At 38.0% G+C, this 18895-nt stretch overlaps 3 protein-coding genes and 1 long non-coding RNA gene across 16 annotated transcripts; 2 read left to right on the top strand and 2 right to left on the bottom strand.

The window, feature by feature from the left end:
* Positions 1–625: 625 nt before the first annotated feature.
* Positions 626–3169, top strand: rhbdd2 (rhomboid domain containing 2). Of its 2 annotated transcripts, XM_081702324.1 has the most exons (5): positions 626–940; positions 1278–1682; positions 1811–1961; positions 2123–2367; positions 2455–3169. In XM_081702324.1, exons 1-5 carry the CDS (start codon positions 760–762, stop codon positions 2547–2549), a joined length of 1077 nt encoding a protein of 358 aa, XP_081558450.1. In that variant the 5' UTR covers positions 626–759; the 3' UTR covers positions 2550–3169. The 2 variants fall into 2 exon arrangements, with proteins under 2 accessions (XP_081558450.1, XP_026862265.2); XM_027006464.3 differs by having other exon boundaries at positions 2123–3169.
* An 839-nt stretch (positions 3170–4008) lies between these two features.
* Positions 4009–13619, bottom strand: pora (P450 (cytochrome) oxidoreductase a). 10 transcript variants are annotated; one of them, XM_081702323.1, is made up of 17 exons: positions 13251–13436; positions 12065–12187; positions 11739–11967; positions 10848–10896; positions 10490–10618; positions 9939–10088; positions 9006–9130; positions 8816–8905; positions 8365–8463; positions 6986–7102; positions 6726–6844; positions 6409–6590; positions 6015–6164; positions 5446–5713; positions 5160–5305; positions 4869–4954; positions 4009–4719 (listed from the first exon to the last, which is right to left on the bottom strand). In XM_081702323.1, exons 4-17 carry the CDS (start codon positions 10884–10886, stop codon positions 4575–4577), a joined length of 1845 nt encoding a protein of 614 aa, XP_081558449.1. In that variant the 5' UTR covers positions 10887–10896; positions 11739–11967; positions 12065–12187; positions 13251–13436; the 3' UTR covers positions 4009–4574. The 10 variants fall into 10 exon arrangements, 9 of the variants coding, with proteins under 9 accessions (XP_081558449.1, XP_081558445.1, XP_081558446.1 ...); XM_081702319.1 differs by having other exon boundaries at positions 11805–11967; XM_081702320.1 differs by having other exon boundaries at positions 11805–11967; positions 13298–13400.
* Positions 13522–15724, top strand: LOC113575138 (uncharacterized). The gene is made up of 5 exons (XR_003410385.3): positions 13522–13654; positions 14798–14904; positions 15125–15204; positions 15302–15359; positions 15464–15724. It is a non-coding gene; the product is annotated as an uncharacterized LOC113575138 (long non-coding RNA).
* Positions 14476–18824, bottom strand: tmem120aa (transmembrane protein 120Aa). 3 transcript variants are annotated; one of them, XM_027006465.3, is made up of 12 exons: positions 18579–18807; positions 17775–17893; positions 17490–17606; positions 17144–17203; positions 16955–17050; positions 16620–16709; positions 16383–16448; positions 15928–15989; positions 15731–15823; positions 15495–15559; positions 15162–15230; positions 14476–14894 (listed from the first exon to the last, which is right to left on the bottom strand). In XM_027006465.3, exons 1-12 carry the CDS (start codon positions 18654–18656, stop codon positions 14784–14786), a joined length of 1026 nt encoding a protein of 341 aa, XP_026862266.1. In that variant the 5' UTR covers positions 18657–18807; the 3' UTR covers positions 14476–14783. The 3 variants fall into 3 exon arrangements, with proteins under 3 accessions (XP_026862266.1, XP_081558452.1, XP_081558451.1); XM_081702326.1 differs by lacking the exon at positions 15495–15559 and having other exon boundaries at positions 15936–15989; positions 18579–18824; XM_081702325.1 differs by lacking the exon at positions 15495–15559 and having other exon boundaries at positions 18579–18810.
* Positions 18825–18895: the final 71 nt, after the last annotated feature.

Below are 18895 nucleotides of genomic sequence, written 5' to 3'. Positions count from 1 at the left end.
TTCTGTTGGTACTCTCTTCTATTGGTACTTCTGTTGGTACTTCTCTTGGTGCTCTCTTCTATTGGTACTTCTGTTGGTACTCTCTTCTGTTGGTACTTCTTTTGTAAACCAAGATTTGAATCATCAGCTTTGTGCATAATGGACATGCCTCAACTTTATCACTCACTGCCATCACAGTTTTGACCTCTGCTTCTAGAGTTCCTTAAATAGCATTGCTATCATTGCTACAGCATTGGGTGGCCTTGTTCATGGAACAACTATTAATATTTTTATTATCTATTTAGTTATTTTCTTATTTACTTACTCACTTGAAAATTCTATAATTAAGCCAGATAAAATGTAAGCCACTTAAAAACAAACTCTAAAGAGACCTGGCTTTCAACCTGCTCTATCATCAGTGTAAAAAGTTACATTTTGATCAGTTTATTCGATTGCATAGTTTACACATAGAGAATGAACCAAATTTCAAAAGCATTTAGCTTATTCCTAGCCTTAGACAGACTTAAACGTTCACTGACAGGTCGGCCTGTCTAAGAGCACCCTTTCTGGGCTGAACGGGACAGGATTCGGTACCACTGCGTAAACTCTGCGCAGTGTTACTATCTTGAAGATAACGTTGTTTTTTTTTCAACGCGGAAGCTGATGAGCAACAAACGCGTCCTCATGTTTTCTCAGTAATTCATTCTAACGTTATACTTTGCGATTTTATTTGAGCGCATTTCGGCAAGTCAGAGTTATGCCACAGACTTCATCTTGAAGATGCGTAAAACGTTTAGTAGAGGGTTACAGAAGTTTTCTAATTTCGTGTCAGCGTTAGAGTTTACAAGTGGGATAGCGCTAGTAGTCGTTGTGTCTTGTGCCCTGAGCATCGTCGCGAATTACCTGAACATTTCACCTGATTTCTTGAGCCTTGAGTCCAGCCTGCTTCTCAGCGGCCACAGTAAGACATTATTACACAAATGTGCATTATACGGGAATAATAAATATGATACTCCTGTGAGTTCAAAATATTTCAACAGCTAGTTAACATATTCATGCAGTCCGCCTCTCCTATGCATATTGTTAGCTAGTTATCTAGCTAGCTATCTTGCTAATAATCCATAACGATATGAAATATTAATAATATTAATATGAAATAATAATATTAATCGTATATTAATATACGAAATATGAACTTGGGAGAAAGCTGCATTAGCCTACTCATTTATAAATGTATCGCACACCATGTGGTGAAGTGTAACTTTTGCCCCTTATATAACTCTTTGTCTCCACCTTAGTCCACAGACTCCTCACCTACAGCTTCTACCATAAAGATGTGGGACACCTCTTCATCAGCGTGGCTTTGCTGGTATTCTTCTGCAGTGGGTTAGAGAATGGACTTGGTACCGTGCGATTCTTGCACCAAGTGCTCCTTCTTTCCACCTTTGTGGGCATGGAGCACGTACTTCTGGAGCTGATGCTTTTCTCTCCATCCACGAGGAGCTCCGTCTCGGGCCTGATCCCAACATCTCTCGCTGTGCTCGGCATGGTGACCATCGGCTCCCGTATGCGGAAGGCACACCTGCTAGGCGTCAGTGTTCCCACCGCAACTCTTCCTTGGATACTACTGCTGTTTGTCACACTGCTTACTCCCAACACTGTGTTCCTCTGCAACGTTCTGGCTGTAGTCACAGGGGAGATGTGTATCCTTTTGCCTGGTCATTGTGCTTGTCTAAATATGTCTTAGAATGTTCATGCCAATGCTTTGGCCAAAAAGGTAGTTAAATACACCCACACCTACATGCTATGTCCTTAACTTAGTATCCATCAGGTGGCATGAGATGGTTTTCAATGTTGGAGATGTCTGAGGCTAAAGCTTGTGTGCTTGAGAAGAAAATGCCATTCCGGTGGCTGAAGAAGATGGCAGGTGTAAAGTATATCCCCGCGTCAGCGGAGGAGAGAAAAAAGGATCTTCACACCATGTAAGCGATCGTGTCTGATTGTAGTCCTTATTATTTAAACATAAATCTGAGTTGTTTTTAATAGTATCATAAATGTATGTTACATAGAGTTTTCTTATCACAGTTATGTCAGTATAATTGATATGTTCTCCATGTACAACGTGGGTGATGAACTGTTTTAGATGCAGCCCACCACCAGGGTCATATCCTGTTCAGGCCTATGCTCCAGCATCTGCGTCAGCTCCTCAAGCTGCAGGAAGCCTGCCTAGCAGTCTGGAGGGTTGGCCACATTCAGCCTACATCCAGCAGAATTACATGGTGCCTTCAGCATACTCTGAGTATGCCTTTGGACCTGGCTTTGGAACCAGCCATGGACATGGCCATGGTCATTGCCATCATCATCATCAGTCAGCACCACAGGCCAGAGGTTTGTGGATGCCCACGGCTCCTTATGTTCATTCCCATTTCAGAACTCCTGTGAATGTAAGTGGTCAGACTTTTGTTAACCCAACAGAGGCAGCAACACAAGCTACAGGTCAAGCTCCGGTCACAGAATCTCTGGCTAACACTGCTATGGTGCATCCTGTGCTGTCCATTGAAGGCCACTGAAACTTTACCAAAGGAATGAGTATCATTTAAGGGCTCAGTCCATTCAAAAACTATTATTGTGATACAGTGACCGATAAAGGCTTTGGTCAATAGAACCACTTTATATACACACACACACACACACACTTTTATGCATTTTGTCATATACTTTAAAAAGTTCTGAACAAAAGGATTTAATAGTTTTCTTTTATGTGTTTCAGATAGTTAGCCAAGAACAGTCCTTGTTGTATTTGAAGTGTATGAAATTAAGGTTAGCAACTTTTGATATTATTGTTGCTAAGATCTTGTTCTCAAGATTTGAAAAAAGCTTGACGTGTCATTAGTGAAACTTAGTTACAGAATGACTAATGCTATACTATTGTATTCTGTAAACCAGTGTTTCACAAGAGTAGGAGAGAGTTAGAAGGGACTGTAGCTGTGAAAGGGTGTTTGTCTTTTTCTTTCTCTGTGTTTGTAATGTATACTGTAGTATGTCGTGATATTTTGTTCTGAATGTTAGAAGATATGCAGTGAAGACGTGACACTATGACTTTAAATATTTTGAGTTTATTATGTTAAGGTTCTAAATAAAACTATTCAAAATATACATTTAGGAGAATTTTCCTAAATTTTCCTGTAAGGAGCAATATACTAAGTGTATACTAAGTAATTATCAGTTGTGCTCATTTAACAGACCAAGTAACCACGTCCCAGCCGACACCCAGTCAAAACACTCACTGATCACTTTCATGCTCAATCACTAAATTACTGATGATTAAATACACCTGTTCTTGTTATTATCTTCACCTTATTTAAACCCTACAGGTGCCAAAGTCCAGCACTTTGCATTAGTCTTGCTTTGGGACTACAGTGAGCCCACCTCCAGTGTTTGCTGGACTTCTTGCTGTTTCTTGTTAGCGTTCCTGTTTTGTTTGGCGGGCATGTGCTGTTTGTTTTTGTCCATGTTTCCACACTGATGCATTTCTGATAATGTCCATACTCCTTATGTTCCTCACCTGTGCCTTGTTTAGGGCATATTAATACTTCTCATGATTCATTTAGTGGTTGATTTAAGTTAATGGAGGTTTTTGTGTCCAGTCCCATCTTTTCCTATCCTTTCTTGTTTTCTACATCATGTTCGTAAGTAAAGTTTATTTATAGAGTACATTTGATTACATAGTTAAGAATAGAAGGAATCATCATAAAGTAAAACACAAGACATAACAAAAACACATGCTTACTGCCTGCAACACTAAACTGCTAAAGTAAAAAGTTTTAGGTTTTGACCTCAGTACTGTGGTAGAGGGAGCAGGCAAATGCTCAACACCAGCCTGTTCCTCAGCATCAGGACCACAACTGCAAAAGAGAAGTCACCCTAAGCCTTAGCCGAGAACATGGGGCAGTCATGAGAAACTGGTCTGAGGTCCTCAAAGAGTGAGGAGCAGAGCTAGGACAGAGTGAATATACAAAAGCTTTGTTCAACAACCTCACTCAAAATAAATATGTTTAAAAAAATAAAATTATTGTTATTAGTTATTTAGTCTACTATGACTTATCACACATCCTCAAAGTGCCTGACACCACACTTGCTCACAATCTGTTAAAGGGCTTGAAACCACATTTCCTTGTACTCTGCTAAAGTGCAAACTAATGCCCATGTGCAAAAGCTTCACTTAAAAGTTACTCAAAGTGTATTCATATCAAATAAATTAAAGAGAGAATGAGAAAGTCAAAGAAAACACTAAGTCTCCCAATAGAGGTTTTTGGGTGGGTAAGTGATGCATTGCCACAATTATTAATGTATTGCAAAGTAATGAGGAATTGATGGGGTTGTGTGTTTTAACCCACTTTAGCTTATGAAGGTTTCATTTTGTGCATTTAGTGTACAAGAGACTTCACTATGTAGCAGTGGAACTCTGTTTCATTGTCACATTAACATACTGTGCATGCCATGCCTGCACTGTATCCTATAGCTGGGTTCAGTGGTGTACACAGACTCCAACAATAATTAAGTAGAGGGAAAGGGATGAAGTTGGTGTCTCAGTTTCAGCTCCACACATCTTGTGAGTAGTGTCCTGAAATCGTCAGCTGTTTGAAGTAGTCTACAGCCTCAGCGTGAGACAGCTCTCCGACCTCCTCAGCGATCGCATGGAACGTAGCCTTCACATCCCTGGCCATGTTATGTGCATCACTGCAAGAGACCTGGGTTAGAAGAATCTTACCTGAGGATGATAACTAAGCAAGTCCTGTGGAAATCTCATTCTTTAACTGATTTGGATGTGACCTGTGTGGAAAAGTTCTAAATTTCCAGAATTTAGCTGGCAAAGGTCTGGTTCTTACCCACAGACGTAGATGTGTACATTACTGAAGTGTATCAGCTTCCACAAATATTCTTTGTTTTTCTTCAGGAGATGTTGAACATAGACCTGTGTAAGAACACTATTTACCTTTAGTATATTGGACTAGTTTGACCTGGAAATAAAGCCAAATGCACAATATTTCTTAACAGATGCAACAGTATCTTGTTTTTGTAGTTTAAAATTTCAGATTTCAAATCTATAGCTTGAAACAACCCAAAAAGAAGATGCTAGATGTGAGCTGTTTCATGTACACAAAAGTAAATGACTGCACCTTGTGCCTCTGGTCCCTAGAAAAAGCCACATTTAGCTGAGTGAGCACCCCAGCTTTTTCAAACTCCTGTAGTTCCTCCTGGTACAGGAAGTCCTCGTTTCGATGACGACAGCCAAAGTAAAGTATTGTCTCACCAACTTCCTCTCCTATGACATGAAAAAAAGACAGAAACAAAGAGATCATAATTATTGCTTATTCTAATAATTGAAAAGATAATGCATGCACAACAAAAAAAACCTTTCCATTTTGGTTTCTAGGCTCTGATTTAGCAAGTCATTTATATTACCTTGTTCTTTTAGCCATGCTCTTTCCTGGATAAATCCCATGAATGGGGCGATACCAGTGCCAGGCCCAATCATAACAACCGGTTTACTGGCAGTGAAAGGCAAGCGGAACTGTGACTTCCTGACATACATAGGGACACTTGGCCTCAGGCAGCTGTCAGTTATTACTTTGTTTTTGAGCCAGTTGGTGGCCACACCCTTGAAGACCCGCCCTGTCTTGGTAGTGTACTCCACCACAGCTGCACAGATGTGTATAGAGGTGGGGTGGACCTAAGGAACAGGCATGGTCAGTCTCACAGAGTACAAATGCCTGAAGAAAGAACATAGGCACCTGAAAACAATCTGGCTAAGACACTGCTTATCTGCAAGTACTTGAACGTCTGACCAGCAAATCTGTGGTCAGTCTCTCACCACTTCCCACCAGCTTTACCCACCTTAGATCCTCTTCCTCTTGAATGTACTGTAGCGTGTTTGGATTGACAGTATAGTGCTCTTATGGTTGTGTGAGCTGGTTAATTTAACAAACATGAGCCTCTCTCATATCCCCAACTTCCACAATCAAAAGCGTCACCTTGGCAGAAGAGGCGATAGAGTAATAGCGCGCCTGTAGTCGAGGCAACAGCTCACACAGGTGATCCATAGGAGGGTGTAAGGAAGGCAGGTCCTCTAGAACAGTTAGGATGTCCCTCTCAGCATCCAGCACCCAGCTGTGGTACAGTGCCTAACAATAATGAGACAAACCAACCTCCTCAGACTCGGGCAGGGAAGGCAGACAATCCCCGTGTAAGTGCAGTTTCTAGATCCAGTCCATTACATCAAAAGCGATCTAGAGTAAGAGCATTAGGGGATATGTGTACTTTTTAACCAGATATTTTCAGCTTCTAATATACCTGGTCTGAACTCTCACAAAACACATGATGCTTCATACTGACCGAATGGCCTTTTGCACTAAACTACAGCAGTACCTTGCCTTCAGCCGAGGAGCAGTCCATTTTACGAATTGTCTCCTGCTCTTTCAGGTCAGAGGCGTACTGCGCCAGCTCAACCAGCACATTAGAGTGCGGCAGGCTGGTGATATCCAGGTAGTGGGTCAGTGCTGTGCGATAGGTGGTGGGGCAGGGGAATGGGTACATCTTACTGGAATCCACTAAAGACAAACAGACGCTTTTAATAATTCATCTTTTACATCCTGAAATAAATACTGCATTTTAAACATGCACAAAAAGCATTTCCAAATGTAATCCATGTGTAATCACTTAAACCTGTTTGTCAAGCTATTTACCATCCAGATTCTTCAGCGTGATGACTGTGTCGAGGTTGACACCCAATCTCTCCCCCAGTCTGTTCACTAATGAGACATCATTTGCAGGGTAAACAGCAACATGGTCTCCAGCATTATAACTATGATTTTTAGAGAAAAAAACAGTTTACATTTTAATAACACCTAACATTGTCTGGTGTCATATAAATCAAAAGGCTAAGTAAATAGATAACTAATAATGAGCGTTGCATAGTAAAATACAATAAAAATATAAGCATTACCTAATATTAGAACCTGAGATATCCAGTTCTAAATGCATCAAATGACGGCTTCGTCCCTTGTTCAGTTTACGGTTAACAATTACAGGCGCCAAGAAGGGATTGTTTGCATCAAAAGGCCTAAATAGCAAATACAGTTTAAAATTAGACAAATTAGACAAAATTATAATTACTGGGTAAAAAAAGTAATTTGTATTACATCATTAAATAAGAACTGTAAATGTAAATGGTAAATTATTATATAGAAATACCAAGAAAAACCTTTGTTTTTTAGTCCGAAGTATAATATTCATTACTTAGAAGAGTCTGACTTCAGACAATAATATAGTGCTCTTTACATTTATGGCACTTTGGCTTTAGTGCTTTCTCAGAAAACCTCTACCACAGCATAGCTATTTACAGATCAGTTCAGCATTAGGCAATCTCTTAAAAACCCCTGGGCATTGTAAAGGCAAAATCTGAAGTATATTTAACATAACTGTCTCCCTTAAAAATGCATCATTAGACAGGATCACAGCTGACTAAGTATAAAATATTGCTATAGAAATATCTGGCAAAACCTGGCACAGTGCTTTGAAGTGAAACAACTTTCAGTGCTTATCCCAGTCTAATACACTTTAAGGCTCTTTATACTAAAGTAAAACTAACCTAGACAAAGTATGTGGCCAACGTCATGGACCCGCATGTTCTGGACCATGGACCCGCATGATTTAAGCTGAGGGGTCTCTATACATTCAGAATGAATCATCTGCTACAGACATACAGGCAATGGTGCTGAAACAGCTATAAATTGAGGTTATGGCAAACTGTGCCTCTGACATTGGCTCTCTGCTGGAATACTGCTGGAATTAGAATCACCAAGCAATGAGCATGGCACAGTGACCCAATGCTGTTTTTTAAATGAAAAAAAAATTAAATATACCATTACAGAAATGACCAAGCATTAAAAAAATCCCTTTATGAGTTATTTCATAAGCATTAAGACTGTTCCTAAAACTGGTTTAAAAGTAGGCATACCATGCTCATTCAACTCCAAGCCCACTAAAACAAGGCTACCAGATCTGCTATGCACACTTAAAAACACCATATATTTAACATGCTGTTTAAATAGTTTATTTATCTATACCCCTGGAAATTCATGCATTTGAGACTCAGTTTGTATCATTTTTATTTTGCTTTAACTGTGACTGTGTAACAAAAGGTCACTAAATTCTGTTTCATTTTTCATTTTACTCATTCATGTACTTGTTGTATGTACTCCCGTACTGAACAGGGAGTGTGGGTTGGATTGAAATGAAAATTTGATGTATCCATACTTGACTATTAAATGAAAGAACAGATTTTCTGTTTTGATCTTTAGTAACTGGTTGGAAGGAACTCACAATTTCTGGATCTGAAAGCTCATAAGACAATCCAGCTCTCCTGTGTACACTTCATTCATACTGATGTTGTGGTGGACCACCAGTTCATACTGCCGAGAGCTGTAAACATAAAAAGGCCTCATGTCTGATCACTGTCTGCGTTTAATGCACACCTATGATGTCCCCACCTATTCAAAGCATGTGAAATACAATGTGGTTATTCATGCGCACATACAGTAAAATATCTGTGGTATTTCTAGAATGGATGCTACACATTCATTATGTGGTATAGTCATAAAATACTACTCAGGGCAGTACAACTGAAAGAACGTACAGCCCTGGTTTAGTTAAAAAAAAATGTAATTACTGGCAGCGTTTACAAGTGTCTAAATCCTGAAATAAGAATGCTAAATAGAAACAAAGACAGCAGCAGACACTGAGATTCTGTTAATGACATTGAGAACAAGAATACCTGCATTCCTCTTCTGTAGCTTGCACTCCAAAGAACTCACACACAGCTGGCCAGAACCGTTGCTTCCAAGAAATAAAGTCTTCCTCCATGCTACAAAACATCAAAATCTACTACTTCAGTGAACAAAGTCTACAATACAAAGTTTACAATACAAATTTACAATACATTATTTTCTATGGCATACACGTACTTGTTGTTTTCATCTCCAATGCCAAGGTCAAAGACTCTCGTAGCTCCAAGTTCTGCCAGACGTTGGTCTGTATATATCCCAATGGTGTTGAATTGCTCATAGGTCTTATTCCCCAATCCAAACACCTTCAGGTGATGGAAATTAATTCAGTTTCTGACTGCAGTGAATTATTTTACTAAACAGACAAAAAGACATTATAATAGACATTTATTTAACACTAGTCAGCTATCCCATAAATAACATGGAAACTATTACTTTAAGGGGACAACTGTAATGCAAATTGGATGCACTTTTTATATGCAGCAAGCATTCAACTGACCTGCTAAGCAATAGAGCAGGTTACACAGTATTCCAGCAAGTATCCAAGCAAGTTACACCTAGTATTCCAGAGTTCTACAGAACCAGGTGATTTCATACTGAACCAGAGATACAGGCACTATAACATACTTCCACAATACTTCCACTGTTTAGCCTTCATTACAAGCCAGCACCAGAGTCACAAGTCACAAGACTTGGAAATCTAGTCTGATGTCCATTTGTCAAGAACAACTTCCACATCCATTAATGGGGTCAGAAGAGGAAAGTTTTTTTCAAACAAACGTTTAAGCTATAACATGTCACTTTATGTCTACCATTAGCTATTAGTTCTTGCATTCAAAGCTCAGTTTGCGAATTGCTAGAGGGAAACATATTAATAACCACATTCTCAAACATACAGCAATAAAAAGTAGGGTTACCTCTTGATATTTGACACAAGCTCATTTGGGTTAAAAGAAAAGAAAAAAAAGAGATGGATGCCAAACATTACAGCTACAGTTTGTCAAAGATAAGATTCATTATGTCACCTGATCTATCTGATCTATGATAGGTGTGGTTTCCATGCATGTTTTCTCATGCCTGGCTGTAGGAGGACAGGAAGGCTTCAATACTTACTGCAAAATGGACTCCCTCTAGACTGTTGCCTGTCGATTGCATCCAGTTATAGAAGTCCTGAGCATTATCAGTAGGTTCGCCTTCCCCATACGTAGCCATGCAGAACACTGCCAGGGAGTTGGTGATCTCTGGCAGATGACATAGCTCAGACTAGTAACAAGACAGATAGGACAAAGGTCTCAACACGACGCCTGGGAGTTCTTGAGTTGTGAATTTTTAATGATGAAGCAGAGAAATGAGTATGAATTAAATTCATATTTATTTGTACTATAAGTTTATATCACAAAGGTAAAATCATGCAAATACCCAAAGTGTACATAATATTACAGGCTGTAGTGTAAGCATAGCACCTCCAACTGGCTAGAACTGTTCCGTCAGACAGTTATTAGTGAACAATGCACTTAAAATATCTGCTATTCAGAAAGCTCTAAATAAAACAGTGAACACAGGAAAATGACATCTAAGCTATGATAATGATCCTAATGTTATAACCATTTTATATCCCCAACACACATCTTATTGTATATAGAGAGTATAAAGTAGCTCGGTACCATGTCATACTCCTTTGGGTCTGCTACCATGCCTTTCATACCGTAATCCCGGGCATCTTTTACCAGGCGGTTAGAAAACCCCTCTGCAGTGCCCGTTTGAGAACCATAAAACACCACAATATTTCTGTCCTAAAAGTGGGAATCAGATTAGAGACTGTAAATGAAAAACACAAGCCAGGAACAACAACTCCCTCTGCTGCAGTCTATGCTATTTTACTACCTCAACTATACTATATTATGTTAAAAGTCCTTTTTGGGGGGAAATAAATTTATTTACAATCAATTTAGATGAATAAGACTCCAGGAATTATTGATGGAAATTAAAGTAGGTCTTTAATTGTTTGTTTTTCAAACTCACAGTTTTCTTCATTTTCTCAATGAAACTTGCCCCTTGCATGGATATTGCTCTGGAGGAGAAAAGGCAGAAGAGAGAGAGAGAGAGAGAGAGAGAGAGAGAGAGAGAGAGAGAGAGAGAGAGAGAGAGAGAGAGAGAAAGAAAACAAGAACACAGATATTAAATAGTCAAACTGATTCTGTTTGAATGAATGGGACATTGAAACATGTTGATATTTTGCCTCTGAATTAAACTCAGAGTGATTGTTCAGCTAATGGAAATCAAGGGATTTTAGAGTATATGTGTCAGGAAACAAAATAGTGAAGTTCAGCTAATTCTCAGAAAACTTTCTAATTCAGAATTCTTATGTTCATAGTAGAAAAATTAGGGAATAGAGAACAAACTTTTGAGGATTGTGGAGAAAACAAACTGCATCAATAAATTATAAATGATATTTATAAATTAGCCAAATTAATAATAATAATACACCTCAACAGAAGGATAAAGACATGATATTACAAGACATTATAATGGACTCTCCGATAACCCAGTCTTTCAGTTTTGAAGAAAGTAGCCAAAGACATTTTTGAGGTTTCTATACAACACACCATCAGACACATCATTCCTTATCTTAAGAGTCCTCTGGAAACTTTCTCAGCAGATGGGAGAATAAGTACTTCAAATAAGCAATTGGTGACAGGCAGAGATGTAACATGTAAAGATCACACAGTCTGCATGTTTCTTACACTGCAAGTTGTGTATACAAGTGTTTGAGTCATTGTATATGCACACAAATGTAACAACCACCATTTGTCATCTACAAAGGCCAGGCTGTCCTGAGCTGACCTGTCTGCTGCTGCTATTCTGCTCTAAAAACATGCAACCATGACAGTAGAAGAAAAACAAATGCCAGACCTTTAAGTGAGAACAAACTAAGATCAATGACTCGAGAAGCTCTGGGCATCCACCAGAAACATCCACCTTGTTTCACTGAGAACTCCTCCCAAACACAAAGCACAGGAAACAGGGAAGGGTAGGCACAGGACAAAGACATCTACTGCTGTTCCTTCTCCTTCTCTTGCTTCTCTCCTTCCACCTCCACCCCTCCACCTTCCTGCTCATGTCTCTGTCTCTGTCTCTCTCTCTCACACACACACACACACACACACACACACAAACTCAAAAACACTATGTACCTATTCTATAGTAAATATGCATATTTGGTTCATGTGCCCACTTACCAGATGTAGATATATTTTGGCCTTGCAGTTATCAAAGATATAGTAGTATCTTAGTACCAATTACCAATTTCCTTAATTTTCTTCAAGGTGTGTAAAAATGTCAGATGTCAAAGAGATGCCATGCTACAAAAAGTGTATATTATTAAGCATTAATTCACATGCTTTCGGGGTAAAAAGTGTACATTATCAACATGACACCACATGCTTTAGAGATTAAAAAAAGTGTACATTATCAACATGACACCACATGCTTTAGAGATTAAAAAAAGTGTACATTATCAACATGATACCACATGCTTTAGAGAAACCACATCACCCAGAAGCTGTGAAGCTGTGTCAGACTCTGACCCTGCAGTATGAATTTAGTGGGAACTGAGAGAATTGGAGGGAGTTTTCTTTTCCTGCTTTACAAACACCTTTTCCTGAAGTTTATTTTGCCTTACATATAAGCTGTCAGTCATCTTCTTAGACATACTGTTTCTTAGGTGATGGTGAAACAAAATGTTAGACTGACAGACACCACAATCTTCTGAGAAAGCAGGATTCTTTTTTTATCAGAGATAGGATGCATTTTAATGGTTGTTTTTAATGATTTGTTGTTGTTTGCTTCTTTGTGTTTGACAGCACACCACGTTTAGTAAAATGCTGTAAAGCAACAACCAACCAATACAGGCATGTGAAAATCAGCTAAAGGCTTTGTATATGGCTATTTACTGAACCCTCCTCCCTCTAAGAGATCATTTGCAGTTTTTAAACACATTAAGCCATAAACTTAATTGAGGTTAATGCTTAATCAAAGCTGATTTTAACAATGAGAATTTGATTAGGTACACAAAAACACATACTTTATGTTTTAAAATCTAGGTTGTAAGGTTGTACCGTGTTAATTTCATGATGTTGGCCTGCTGATATGACCATGGCCAACTTGACCACAGTGTAGTTTCAGAATAGGCCACAACAAAGAAACTGGGTTAAAAATCTTCATAGCCAAGAAGATAGAATCCAGTAAATGAAGGGTGAAGAGCACTATTGCAATGTGATAGGTCACAGAAACATAGCTACACCAAGGGTTGTGTTGTTTTGGTTAGAATTGATTAAAAGTAACTAATGGAAGAGAATACTGTTTTAATGTCCATAACCAAATCTACATCATCACAATGTGAGACAGAGCTTTTTTTTTTTTTACCTTGTTTACACACAAATGAGTGCGCTGACAGAGGAAAGCTCACACACCTTCGCGTCTCAGTCTCTCCACATTCTTGCCCCTTCCTCTGTATTTTGAGAAAATCATTTGGCAATGATGCTTCCTGGGAAATATTAAAAACCAAAATTCTCGATCATATGAAAATAAAAATATTAAAATCTTTATGAGTAATAGAGAACAGAAGACGTAAGATTCATACCCTGTAGTGGGGCGTGTCCTTATCTCTGGGACTGCCTCCAGTCCCCTGCAAGAGGGAAACCAGTAGATAAACAAGTTGCTTCTGAAAAAGATGGTGGGACATGCCAAAGTAACATTCACGTGGATGCCAGGACCCGAGGACAAAGATATCCAGGGAGCTGTACTGCAACTCAGGCTTCACGTCAGAGGTCAGACTTACAGCTACAAAGCACTCAATTTTTCCTCACCTCGGGAGAAATGAGGGAGATGAATGTGGTTTTATTTGGCAAAACTAGTATTATGGTTATGGTTAACACCTGTGGGTAGAAACGCAGTCTCCCATTAGCCTAACTGATACAGTTAGCCAGGAAACAAATTATGATTATATGCTTTTGCTGTTCATTAGTCCTAATTTAATTGGCATTCTGTTAATTGGCCTGTCTTCTTTGTTTATCATATGCCAGCCAGAATGCATGACGCATAGAAATTTAGAGAACAAAAACATTACGGTAGAATAGTACTTTGTGTAGTATAGTTTTGGAACACAGAGGGACTCTAGGTATATTTTGTCAACAACCTATAATGCTTTTAAACTTTGAAGGCTGTGCCCTCTTTTGGCTTCTGAGGTAACACACACGATCATTTTCACATACGTGTGTGTGTGCGCGTGTAGGGTACACATTGCACTCCCATAGCAGCCCTAAGACATTTCTGTGGAATTTATCATTCCATTATCTGATGTCATTTCATAAAGCTTTTTGAATGTAGCTGCATCCAATAAGACTAGTAGTCTATTAGACTTTCACAAATCATAAGTTACACAAGACACCTGGCAAATACATTGCAAAATCTAATAATATAGAAAAGCTGAGTTTGAACACAGTACATGAGTTACCACCCTTATTTCCAACATATGAAAACCATGAAACGGTGCTTGGTGAATTCCCATTAATGTAGTCTAGCATTGCCTTTATTAGTCTATACATGGACAGTATGTACATTGTGAGAACACATTGAAATAACCATTAAACACTGTCATAGCCATTTTTATTCTGAATTTGGAAATGTAATGACATTACAGAACATGAAAACTGTAAGAAAAATAAATTAATACTTTCCTGAACAAGGTTTTTTTTTCCATTTGGGGTTCATAAACATTAATTTAGTTAGATAATTTATATACACATTCAGTGTACAAAGGAATCCAAGCATACAGTAGGCTGCAACAATGAGGCTTTACATTTATAAACGCAGTACAAATTAAGGTATAAAAATTACTTTTGAGAGACTCATTCAATTAATGGGAGAGAACTTGACATCTTGCTTTAAATTTCACATTCATAAATCTTTAGCTTTGTCCTGATTTGTGTACTTGTGGTAAACTACACCGAGTGTGGTGAAAAAGTTTCCCATGAAAAGCACAAGGAAAGTGGAACCACACATAAGGACCTGCAGACAAGTAAGAGAAACTATCAACAATCATTTTGCAACAATTAAAAGAAAAAACTATAGAATATCAAATAATTTCAAACAAAATTTCACCTTATAATTCAAATGTTTGTTAATATAAACTGTACTTCTACAGTGATAGTGTATTGACTGAGTCTAGTATTAATTAGAAATTCACAAAACCATGAAATGGCTTGTTATTTGTTATTGTTATTGTTTCTGATACCCAGATGGAGGACATAGGATGTTGTTTAAACACTTTCTCACCTGCCACTCCTTCCACTCTGGCAGCTGAGCCATTTGGAAAAGGGTAATTCCATTGTAAAGCTGCCAAAACTGCAAATGTATATTACAAAATAAGAAAACTACCATAGACTCAATGCCATCTTCATTTTACAAAACTGTAGACTGATGACACAAACATATATTCGACACTGGAAACTTCAGGTCACTCCAGAAGAATACGTAACTATACCAAGTTTTTCCTGTGTACACTGTGTTTTAATCTGACTACACTTAATCAAATGTTTCAGTTATATCATGCTTATACAGATCATTTTCTTCACTAGGACTTGTTGTAATGCTCACTGTAACACTCACATGACCAAAGAAAAGGAAGGGCAACAGAAAAGTAAGGCCTCTGCACATCCAGGACTGAAAACCCTCTGTGAGCAAAAATTGAAATTCTCTCAATAAAAAAATCTCCACAACTTGCTGGAGTTTCTTGCAGCATATGTATTTTTAACCATCAATCAATACATTTCTTCACACAATTGCTAGTATCAGGAATGTGCCGATAAGGTTTGAAAACCATCGTGACTATGCATGTATCTTACCAACTGTGAGGTCCATGTTGTGCCTTTCTCCCAGGGCACGAAGACGATACAGACAACCACTCTGGTAGTAGTACTGAAGAAACTGGACAAAATCTGCCCGGAAAACAAAAATGGTCTTACAATTGCATTTCCACACATATACTGCAAATTTCTGAATAGGAAATAGATCATATCTGGACTTAAAGCAGCTCTATTACTTATATACATAGAGTAGGACAGGAACTGATTCCTAAACATCTGGTAGAGCTCTCCTTCAGGCCTAAACACAGAGGACAGCAGAAAACATAAATGCTATTTTCTCCTTTAAAAAAGTTTCTGAATGCTTTCATTTCTAAATGTGCAGCAATATAATTTTGCAAGGCAATTCACTGTGAAAGTATTTTTCCCTACTGGATTTCCTAATCCACAATAAAAAGTGCAAGTGACATAGAATATTTTAAAAACTGTTATAGACTTAATGTTGCCAAGCAATATAAATCAAAAGAAAGAAGCTGTCTACCAATAAACAACAGTACAATACAAGTGTGTAACATACCAGTTACAGCTTTAAAAGTGGTATATTTGTGCTTAGTTTAGTTTTGGACAACTGTTAAGTAGTATTACACATCATTTCTCACAACCCCTATAAAAGAAGGCACTCAGTCACTCTTACCAAGTCAGCATTACCCCAGAGAGGAACGTTGAGACATAATGTTGAAATACCCACCACCCCTTGATCCTGAAACATTCAATGACATTATTCAGAAGATAACAGTGTTAACAGAAACAAAACCTAGCTGTTTACTGACATTATTTTACATTCAAAACTAACTTTTTACTATGTATTTAATGTATAATATGCAAATGGACTGCAAACATACAAAAGTAAGCTTGAACTTGTATTACATACTTGGAGCCATTATTAATAAGGATGCTCTCCCTTATAGTCAATGTGCAGTAATACCACACCAACAAGAAATTGAGAAGTGCATCTACCACTCTGTGCAGGAGAAAACAAACTTTGTTAATATAAATAAAACATTCATTTTTTTTCTCTCAAAAAACTGTTAAATAGCTTAGCACAGAATTACATTTATAACAACGAACCACGATGACTGCAAGATGACTAGGGATGGCAAAGTGTTCATTTCTTATTTCTGATATCAAATAAAAGTGTATAGTGAAATAAATGATCTAGAACAGTAAACATGCATCTTAGAAATATACAAATTGTGCTGGTCATACCTATAGCTGACCAAATATCGACACGTGAAAGAGAAGAATAGGAGAATGACAGTCAGGCAGAGTTTGAACTTCTCATATTCATCTTTATAAGCAAATCTGTAGGATATTAAAAAATAAATTACACCTAATGGCACTTTGGTGTAGTCTTAGAATACACATTTCAGGAATAATCTTTCATCAGATACTTGCTTTGACTGTTTGTTGAGTAGCGTAACGTTCACATTTCCAAGAACAAGACTGAGGTATAACCTAGAACAGACAGCAGGGGAAGTGTTTCATGTGAAAAGGAAAACATAACACAAAAGACAATAACCTACAGGACAACTTAAATTAGAATTTTAGACATTGGATTTGCATTAACGTCACTGTATAAAATACAGAATTATTTGTAAATTAACATTTTAATTAAGTGTAATTTGACATCCAAAAACCTGTTTTGTATAGACAAAACTGAGAACAATGTGGCGACCACGTTTGGTAATATTTACAGATGGTGTGGCTACCAGGCAAATGACACGTCTACCATTTGCTTTACCCGTTTTTCTTTGGAAGGAAGGCTTCCATCTCAAAAAATATATTTGGCCTTTCTTTCATGGATTCCTGGATCCCATTTATTGTGTTTATGTCCTCTGGAACCCCTTTCTGCTTGCATCTGACAAAAACAATAATGTGTTATAACGATGCACCTGATTGTAGTAATTATACGTACATTTGCTTTCAGTATAGGAAAGAGTAGCTTATCATGTGGTACTTCATAGACGCCATCGTACATCGTTCTGAAATCAGCTTTTGCCAAAGCGACGAAGCTATTAAAACTTACTCTTCAAGTGAATCAGAGAGGTCCTTCAGTCTTTTCTTCTGTCGTGCAATAGAAGCTAAACAGTTATGTTGTAATTTCGAAACCTCGTCCAGCTTTTGTTTATATAAACGATGGGTCTCCTTAAAAGCAATCGAAAATAAGAAACTCACTCATGGTTAAAGTTAACTTGCCTAAAGTGAATCTACATACGCTGGCTAGCTAGGTCGGTATTTAGCGTTAGTCAAGTTAGCTAAGCTATACAAAGGAAAGACTGGATAATATAAATGTCTGGCAGATGTAGGTCACATAGCTATAGGTAACATAGCTAGGTAACTAGTTAGGTTAGCTGATGCATTACACAAATGTTATTGTAGCTAGCTGCAGAGAGGCAAGTTATATTAATAGCTGGTAATTCCGTTGCTGTTTTTGACACTACATGACAACGGTATCTAGCAACGTTAGTTAACTAATGCTAAGCAGGCACCCTTCGACATAAAGGGCGACAGACAGTCGAGTACACGGATAATTAAATTAGCTAACCTAACTGACATTGTTCTGCTATAGAATGTGATTTAACTTTAAGTCACATGTGCATCTTAATTACTATTATTGTTCTTTTATTATTAGATACCACTGATAATTTTTAATTTCAACGAAGAAAAAACAATTATCCAAACTGGACATCACACTGGCTGGCGAAGCTATGTTAATTAACCTAATTCATAGACCACGTTTTATAATTATATAAAAACAGTTATTGCCATCGTTATCTAGCAGGCATTATCTATATTCTAGGACTGGTTATAAAATCTCGAGACCTTTTACCTGGACCTGTTGATAATCCTTTTCGAGATCTTCCCATTCCTGTAAACATTCAGATAAAGATGTTGGGCTAAATAACATATCGTGAGATATTTTTTTTTACTTATGTAGCTAATCTATCTATAAATAGTATAATCACCGAATCACTGTCCACCCAACTACCCGTCGTTTGCTAAGCTAAGCTAATTAGTTAGCCTGCTAGTTCATTCGTTCGTTCATTCGTACGTGGACCGTACGAGACGGTGCGGAAAATTACGTCACTTTACGTTCCACGCCCTTTCCTATCCTGGACCACCGAGAAGTTACCATATCGCAGTGGA

This window comes from Electrophorus electricus, chromosome 19 (genome assembly GCF_041902795.1).
Source record: "Electrophorus electricus isolate QZ-2024a chromosome 19, ASM4190279v1, whole genome shotgun sequence".
Lineage (NCBI taxonomy): Eukaryota > Metazoa > Chordata > Actinopteri > Gymnotiformes > Gymnotidae > Electrophorus > Electrophorus electricus.
This window is presented reverse-complemented; position numbering and strand designations above follow the sequence as displayed.